Raw genomic sequence first — 9241 nt, forward strand, 5'->3', positions numbered from 1 at the left:
CCTTCATGCTGGTACGTCTCCTCCTCCTCCTCCTCCTCCTCAGCAGCAGCTCAGCCCAGTGATGGAGCAGAAACAGGAAACACAGCCATGGTGGAGCAACGCCATCGCTGTGCTTCCTGTAGAACATCTTTCCTCTGCTGCGACTGGCCCGCTCGCTCAGTCAAACATCGACTGCCTCCACCTGCACCTGTGAACGCGCTGATGTCACGGTGACTTTTGTACCGGGGGCCCAGAGGCATTTCAGCATGGCTGCTTCCACGGTAACGCTCAGTGATGCACGCTGACAGGACTGCTGCGTTCACTAACCGCCGTCTCTGTGGGAAACAGAGCTTCTAGTGGCAGGTTGTCTCTGAGCTCGTCGCGTGGTGTCTGCGGTAAGGTCGCCTCGTTGACCTTGCCCCGCCCACCCTCTTCAAATCCAACAAACGCTTGTGCTGCCATCATTTTAAAGATAAGAATGCAGGTTTCTGCAGGTCGCCCGATGTGACCAAAGAATTATTTGGACATTTTCATCATATGGAACAAAAACAGACACAAACATTTTATTTTAAGGTGTCCAATCTGAGGCCTGCTGAACCTGACACTCACCAACAGAGCCTCTGATGGGGTCCGACTGAGACGCACCGACCCTGCTAAATATCTGCAGAAATGTTCTGTTAATATCTTCAATGATGGCAGCACACACAAAATCAGCTGATTGTGTGTGTGTGTGTGTGTGTGTGTGTGTGTGTGTTGGGGGGGGGTGACCTCTGATGACCTCTACAAACTTGCATTCATATCTTTAAAATGATGGCAGCACAAATGTTTGTTGGATTTGAAGAGGGTGGGCGGGGCAAGGTTGCTGTGATGAGTCCATGTAGGAAGTCTTTGCTTAGTGACGTGTGCGTGACATCTTACCGTGCACACACGCAAACTCACCTCCATGTTTGCGGGAGTCAGTGGCGACCATATTTTGATGATGCGTACGGGCAGTTTAAAGGCACAGACACACGTTTGAATCTCAGACTGCAGCATCGTGGCTTCGCTCGCTCGCAGCTGTGCTTTTAGCTGCTTGGACAGACGGATGAGCAGAAGGACGGACTGACGCCGAGGCGTTCCCCGTTTATTTCGTCCTGATCAGCTGACTCAGTGTCTGACTCCTCCTTCTCTCCTTTGTTCCAGCTGGTCGTCCTGAAACTTCAGAGCGTGCTCAGTCTCAGTCGGCCCTCCAATCATGAGTGTTTCAGCATCACCGCGGCCTCATCGGCGTGTGATGTTTGATTGATTGACTGACCGATTGATTGATTGACTGACTGATTCATTGATTGATTGATTGATTGAGGAGAGGATGATGGTGATCTTTATGTGTATTTTAACGGATTTTAACCTTTTAGACAGTTTTTAGTGCTGATTTTATGAGCTGCTCCTTTAAACATGTAAAACTTTTGATTTCTTGCTTGAAACGTGACTGAATGTTTTTAACACTTTGCTCTTTTAACCCTCACAATAGATTTATTGATTGTATTGATTGTCATGTATTGATTGATATTGGAATGGATTTTAAATGCTTTTATTTCTTTTTTAAACACCAAATTTGTGAAGTGACAGAAAAACAAAGTGACTGTACAGTTTTAATAAAGCGATGAAGCTGCACCGGTGTCCCGACCCTTTTCTGAAACCTCAGTGAGCGTCTCTGACAGCGACGGTGGCTCCGCCCCGTCTGAGGGGTCCAGCTGAGGCTGATGTTGGGGACTCGGTGCTGACTGGGAGGTTTTCGATGGACAGGTGACTCGATCGGCCTCTGAAACCCGCTTCAGACTCGAGCAGATGAAAGAGGGCCTCCCAGCGACCTGGACCTGACCCCTGGGACTCCTGGGTCACGTGCAGAGGAGGAGGAACAGGAGGAGTGAACTCGGGGTCTAGTCCGGCTGGAAGGCGGTGTTCACGGAACCGGTATTGGGGGTAGGGTGGTGGATGTGGGTGAGATGCGGGCAGCTCTTCCTCCTGGATTTGGCCAGGACTCGGTGGAGGAGGCTCGGAGACCCCTGAGGAGCCGCGGAGGAGCCTCCCGTCCCGGCCGCCGCCACCGAGGGCCCATCGAGGCCGAGCGGGCGGCGGATGCTGTTCTTCCTGAGCAGCTTCGGGGTGCTGCGACCGCTGAAAGGAGAGAAAGTCATCAGGTCCATGTTTTACAGTGAAAACAGCCGACTCACATTCAGAGGGCTTTATTTTGGCCCTTGGGGGTGAGGGCCCTCGGCCCACACAGTGAGTCTCCCCCAAAGTTCTCTCCGACGATCGGTCCTCTCAAAAATCCGTAAAAATCTAACTGTATGTTTGGAACCGGAGAACCTCACGTCACAAGAAATCAACTACAGAGAGACAAAAGGACAACAAATAAAAAGCTTCTGATATAAAATACACGTCACATTAGTAATAATCTACATTTAAAAGCGGAGCTTTGAAAATAAACTGCAGCCAAACAATAAAAAACATGCAGTTCTAAAACAGTCTTTAGTAATAATGGTTCAATATTTAAAATAATAGAGAGCCTCAGGGTTTGTCCTCAAACAGCAGCTAAAACCTTCATTTACATGAGTCTGAATCTGTGGAAGTTTTTATCCCTCTGATTGTCTCGGCTCAGTGTTTAAATAAAGTTTTGTTGCTGTAAAACCTGTTTTTGTAGTTACCTCGTGCAGCCACAGGGGGCGCCTGCGGTCAGTACAACTGCTGGTACTGAGCCTCTCCTCAGCAGTGTGGGCGTGGCTATGGAAGACGCTCCACCCTGTGAAACAAACACAGGATTACATCACTGCTGGCTGTCAGCCAATCAGCTGCTGAGTTTGTTTCAGGTTACAAACAGAAGCGAGAGTTTAATTCAAAAATACCAATGTTTGCTATTCAGGGTTAAAGTCATTTCAACACCTGAACACCTTCAAATCTGGTGAAGATGTGACACAGGTGAGCAGACAGGTGAGCACAGGTGAGCAGATGGGTTGCAGCGCCCTAAGTTCAGCGCAAAGGTGAGTTAGTATATCGTAACGCCTTTTTAATGAATTATTGGCAGTTTAAGAAGTTTTCTTTTAACAGTTTAAAAGTGTGCCCCAAATTTCCATTCATCCGTTTCCTTCCTCTTATCAAGCCCATCTGTCACAGAGCTACAGGTAAGGTCCACCTGGACAGGTCACCTGTAACACCTTTACAAACCTCCACCTGTCAGCACAGAGGAAACCAGCAGAACTCAGACCTTCTTTATTCTCCTCTGAACTAAATGACGTTTTTTTGCATCAATAAATAAATGAATGTTGGAACAGGTATTTTTAAAGGTGTACCTGGAGCGTCTACAAGCCTTTAATCCCTCAGAAGCCTGTTTAAAACTAATCTGTGGTTTCCATTACTGCTGCCAGGTACCAGAGTTAAAGGGATTATCAGGTGAAAACAGGCAGGCCACGTTAAGGCTGCGCGTCGTGTCACAACGCTCGCTTTATTTTTTGGTTAAAGGTCAAACATGTTTCTGCTCTTCAGTCATGCCTTAAATCAGAGGAAGGTCTTTTCAGGGACCTGCTTTTCAGAGTAAAGGACCTCATACTGGTTGAGGTGGAGTTTCTAATCCAGTCGGCCAGGTGAGCGCCGTTACCTGCAGCGGCTCCACACAGGCGGCGGGGAAGTAACCCTCATCCCCGTTCTTCAGCCGCCCGAACCACCACGCCTCATCCTCCTTAAACAGAACCTGGACCAGGTCCCCCTGGTTCAGGTCCAGCTCCTTCGGCCAGCGGCCCCGGTACTGGATCCTCACCACCGCCATCTGCCAGTTACAGTCAGAAGTGCTTGTGACTATATCGCCCCCCAGAGGATCAAACCTGAACAGCACTTTACTCTATCTATAAAAGACATTGAAGAAAGTTCATGAAAACTCATGGAAATATTCAGAAAACAGGAGCCGTTAATTTAAACAGTCCTCATTCTGTCGGTGCATTCGGCTTTTCAAACCATAATATAATGATCAAAACATAGTTTACAGGTTTCATACGTCCCAGTAATTTAATTTCTGATTTATTCATGTAAAAACGTGTTAACATGTCAGCATTTTGTATGTCAAAAGGTGGTTTTATATCACAAAAACACCATAAATCCTGCAGATAATAAGTATAAATGCCCAATGAAAGAAGATGAGCTGTAGATGTGTTTCATTCTTGCTTTTCATAAATTTAAACTGACAAATTCTGCAAGTTTTAAAGTAGTTTAAATGTTAAAAATATCGTGCAGATGAAATGTTTATATTAGTGCGTTTAACCAACGTGCGGGTTATTTAAAACAAATGGTCTTAGAACGATCTGAACTTTAAAGGTTTTCACTGAGTTAAAAGTGTCAAAAGCACATTTAAAATCAGTCTAAGAGAACGAAATCGATGCTTTTATGAATGAATGTCACTCTGAGGACGCGCGTGTACGTCTTTAATCGGCTCAACAGGCTGTGAATACACAGAGGTCAGAGGTCGTGCTGATGTAACACTGATTAGCCTCTCTGGTCCCGAGCCAGAGCCTGAACCCTGACATCAAGACAAACGGGTTATTGAGCTGGACTCGGGCACTGAGGTGGCTCCGCCCATTTTACCTTCTGCACGTTTTCATTGATTCTTCCACCTGTGATGTGTTTTGGCTTCTCGACACTGGAGTGTTTTTATCAGCTTTGATCAATAACCTGGCAGCTGTTGTCTGGTGGCCGTGAGAAGGCCGAGAAGTCGGGAGGCTGACTAACAAACGTTCATCGTCTCATGAACACGAAACAGGAAGAAATACTGAGAAATCTTACTGAGGAGCCCGACGTGCCTCAACGAACGGAGAGTACTGCAGAGACACCAAACATTTGTTAACGTGATCGTTTCATGAATATTTCCTGTTCCAACATCAGTGAAATCCAACACCTCACAATTCATTCTCATGTTTTAGTCGAGTCATCTTTTCTTTCATTTGTAAATTTGACCAGGTTCTGGATCTGCTGTTATCTCTTTTCAGTGATACAGGTAAACTGCTTACATGCCTTTCAAAATAATATGTGTTTCTTAGGTTCAGATTTTCAGAATAAAGGTTTGATGAATGATGTGTTCGGATGAAGGTTTTAAGAGTGTACTGTTGGAGCTGTAGAAATGTTTCCCGCATGACAGGTGTCGGGTTTTACCTTCTCTGCTCCCACATATCTCGTCCTTGTCCTCGACCTGCAGACTGACAAACACAGGAAGTCACGTCAACCAATCAGCTCATCAATACAGATCCCACAAAACTCGTGTGTGTGTGTGTGTGTGTGTTTGTTCCTGTTTTACTGACATTGTGGGTCATATATTTGTGTGCACAGTGCTTCTGGGCACAAAAAGCTTTAGAGTTGGTAATGTTAGTGATTCATGGTGTCAGCCTGTCACACAAGAAGGTTCGGTGCGTTTTCAGTTTACCCGAGAAAAGAAAAACATACATTTGAATTTTTGCATTTGATTCTTACAAACAAACAGGAAAAGTGAGGAAACCTCTGCATCCTGTGAGGAAGAAGAGACTGTGAGCTGGCTCCAGCATACAGAGATGCTCAAGTTAAGACAAGGAATTTAGATAAGAGCTGATCAGATCTGTGCAGACACAGATTAAAGGATCACAGACACACTGGAAGATGTAATCTGTGTGATTTAAGGAACAGCTGATTTTCTGCCGCCACTCTTCCTCGCTGTTCTGTCCAAAGCGGCGAAGGTCCGATGTCATGTTTTTAACATCCACCGGGTTGCCAGTTATCTGTGTCACACCTCACCTTTCCATGGATATCTTACCCTCTCCTCATCTTCAGTCTTATAACTAAAGATGTGTCAGGTTCACCTTCGAGGGAACAGTTTCTGAAGCGAGCCTGATCGAAGCGTGTGGTTAAAATGCTGCTGAAGGCGTTCACCGGTCACCTGGTAGATGCTTGTCACTGAGCGTCCTCATCAAGCCGCTGTTACACCAGATTAGCTTTGTGTAAAAGTGTACAGGTGGCATCACTTCCAGCTGCTTTATTCCATTCAGCGGTCCGAGACGGACCCTGGTCAGAGTCTGATCCCAGGAAATGCTGCGGCCTTCAGGTGCTTGGAGATACCAGGAAACAGGATCAGGCTGAATTAGAGCAGGAAGTGAATGTTCAAGGATCAAACACACCTGAGACACGTTACAGGAAGTAGAGCGGTGATATCTGAGACATTCACGGTTCCGAAAGAGACGTTTAACTTTTCCTCGCTGTGAAGATCAGCTTCCTGTTGATCCGCTTGCAGCTGTCCTCAGACCTCCTGATTGGTTGATACCTGGCAGGATTTCACAACAGTGTAATCTTTATCACGCAGGGTTCACATGAACGGGCATATTTGAACCCAAAGACCGACCACTCTGTGAAACCCGCTCGGGTTAACTCGCTCCACACGGAGTGATGATGAAGCTTCGGTTTCCTGAAGCAGACTACGGTGGTCTGATATCGCATCATCGAGGCCAAAGGTCGCCGTCTGTCGCTGTCACAGAGGACCTGAGCTGACGGGTCGCTCTTTGCTGAGAGTTTCTCCGTTTTTCTTCATAAAAGCATCGTCAGATTTTCAGGTCTTTTCCTACAAACAGGTCATTTATAGCCTGAAGTTGACAGAAAAAGTTTTAATGTTGGAACATGTTGAACAATAACTTCAATAATTACTTCCTCCAAACCATCAACATGTCTTTTAGACCCCATTCCTACAAAACTGCTCAAAGAAGTCCTGCCATTAATTAATGCTTCAGTCTTAAATATGATCAACCTATCTCTAATAATCAGCTATGTACCACAGGCCTTCAAGCTGGCTGTAGTTAAACCTTTACTTAAAAAGCATCTCTAGACCCAGCAGTCTTAGCTAATTATAGGCCAATCTCCAACCTTCCTTTCATATCAAACATCCTTGAAAGAGTAGTTGTCAAACAGCTAACAGATCATCTGCAGAGGAATGGCTTATTTGAAGAGTTTCAGTCAGGTTTCAGAGCTCATCACAGCACAGAAACAGCTTTAGTGAAGGTTACAAATGATCTTCTTATGGCCTCTGACAGTGGACTCATCTCTGTGCTTGTCCTGCTAGACCTCAGTGCAGCGTTCGATACTGTCGACCATAATATCCTATTAGAGCGATTAGAGCACGCTGTAGGTATTACAGGTACTGCACTGCAGTGGTTTGTATCATATCTATCTAATAGACTCCAATTTGTGCATGTAAATGGAGAGTCCTCTTCACACACTAAAGTCTATTATGGAGTTCCACAGGGTTCAGTGCTAGGACCAATTCTATTTACATTATACATGCTTCCCTTAGGCAGCATCATTAGAAGACATAGCATACATTTTCACTGCTATGCAGATGATACGCAGCTCTATCTGTCCATGAAGCCAGGTAACACACACCAATTAGTTAAACTGCAGGAATGTCTTAAAGACATAAAGACCTGGATGGCCGCTAACTTTCTGCTTCTTAATTCAGATCAAACTGAGGTTATTGTACTCGGCCCTGAAAATCTTAGAAATATGGTATCTAACCAGATTCTTACTCTGGATGGCATTACCTTGGCCTCCAGTAACACTGTGAGGAACCTTGGAGTCATTTTTGACCAGGACATGTCCTTCAATGCACATATTAAACAAATATGTAAGACTGCTTTCTTCCATTTGTGCAACATCTCTAAAATTAGAAATATCCTGTCTCAGAGTGATGCTGAAAAACTAGTTCATGCATTTATTACTTCCAGGCTGGACGACTGTAATTCATTATTATCAGGAAGTCCTAAAAACTCCCTGAAAAGCCTTCAGTTAATCCAAAATGCTGCAGCAAGAGTCCTGACAGGGACTAGAAAGAGAGAGCAGATTTCTCCTGTATTGGCTTCCCTTCATTGGCTTCCTGTTAAATCCAGAATTGAATTCAAAATCCTGCTCCTCACATACAAGGGCTTAAATAATCAGGCCCCATCTTATCTTAATGACCTTGTAGTACCATATCACCCTATTAGAGCACTTCGCTCTCACACTGCAGGCTTACTTGTTGTTCCTAGAGTATTTAAAAGTAGAATGGGAGGCAGAGCCTTCAGTTTTCAGGCCCCTCTTCTGTGGAACCAGCTTCCAGTTTGGATTCAGGAGACAGACACTATCTCTACTTTCAAGATTAGGCTTCAAACTTTCCTTTTTGCTAAAGCATATAGTTAGGGCTGGACCAGGTGACCCTGAATCCTCCCTTAGTTATGCTGCAATAGACGTAGGCTTCCGGGGATTCCCATGATGCATTGAGTTTTCCTTTCCAGTCACCTTTCTCACTCACTATGTGTTAATAGACCTCTCTGCATCGAATCATGTCTGTTATTAATCTCTGTCTCTCTTCCACAGCATGTCTTTATCCTGTTTTCCTTCTCTCACCCCAACCAATCACAGCAGATGGCCCCGCCCCTCCCTGAGCCTGGTTCTGTCGGAGGTTTCTTCCTGTTAAAGGGAGTTTTTCCTTCCCACTGTCGCCAAAGTGCTTGCTCATAGGGGGTCATATGATTGTTGGGTTTTTCTCTGTATTTATTATTGTGCTATCTACTGTACAATATAAAGCGCCTTGAGGCGACTTTTGTTGTGATTTGGTGCTATATAAATAAAATTGAATTGAATTGAACTAAGAAACTTGATGTTTTTTCTCCGAGTCTGATGTCAGCGGCGTGTTTCCATGAATCAGCAACAAAAAACTCGAAAACTGTAACAAAGCTGTTCAACATCTGCCGCCCGGCGAGGCGATGTAGAGGGCTCAGCTGTGTGTGACAGACTGTGGGGGTAAAACGGTGATGAAGAGCCTGTGACCATGTCATCATCACGCTCTGATGAAGACTCAGCAGAGAGTTCAGACGCTGGAGTCTGTTTGGAGATCGTGGCGTCCTCCGGACAGCACTCGGCTCACAGCAGCATCAATGCTGATCCGTGTCTGCGGGTTCAGGAGCGACACCGGAGCATGGTCATCACACTCCAGCTGCTGAACACCACCACCCACTGTAACATCTGGAGCTTAATGAAAGCACAGCTGGCTTCAGCACCAAACACACCAACCTCTGTCATCGCTGGATCGCCTGCGTCAGGCGTCGCTGCAGTCAGAGAAGCTTGAACGTTGTGACGGGCGCGTCTGACCCAATCTGATGGTTTAGGTCAGATTCATGAGAAGTAAAAGGCACCGCCCATCAGCACCTGAACTTCCTGTCGGCACTGACACAAAGCGCGACTCGAGGTG

At 45.7% G+C, this 9241-nt stretch overlaps 1 protein-coding gene across 4 annotated transcripts in view; it reads right to left on the minus strand.

Annotated features, from left to right (window-relative positions):
- Positions 1–1533: 1533 nt before the first annotated feature.
- The window catches only part of LOC134616413 (uncharacterized), an 8008-nt gene continuing 300 nt past the window's right edge, over positions 1534–9241 (minus strand). The window contains exons 2-5 of one of the 4 annotated variants that reach the window (XM_063461289.1): positions 5155–5191; positions 3614–3857; positions 2667–2761; positions 1534–2136 (exon numbers count right to left, since the gene is read on the minus strand). In XM_063461289.1, coding sequence (XP_063317359.1) covers positions 1899–2136; positions 2667–2761; positions 3614–3781 — 501 coding nt within the window. In that variant the 5' untranslated portion in view covers positions 3782–3857; positions 5155–5191 and the 3' untranslated portion in view covers positions 1534–1898. Of the gene's footprint in view, positions 2137–2666; positions 2762–3613; positions 3858–5154; positions 5199–9241 lie in introns of all 4 variants that reach the window. The other 3 variants (XM_063461286.1, XM_063461288.1, XM_063461287.1) reach the window with 3 other exon arrangements.

Source organism: Pelmatolapia mariae, linkage group LG18 (genome assembly GCF_036321145.2).
Source record: "Pelmatolapia mariae isolate MD_Pm_ZW linkage group LG18, Pm_UMD_F_2, whole genome shotgun sequence".
Taxonomy (NCBI): domain Eukaryota; kingdom Metazoa; phylum Chordata; class Actinopteri; order Cichliformes; family Cichlidae; genus Pelmatolapia; species Pelmatolapia mariae.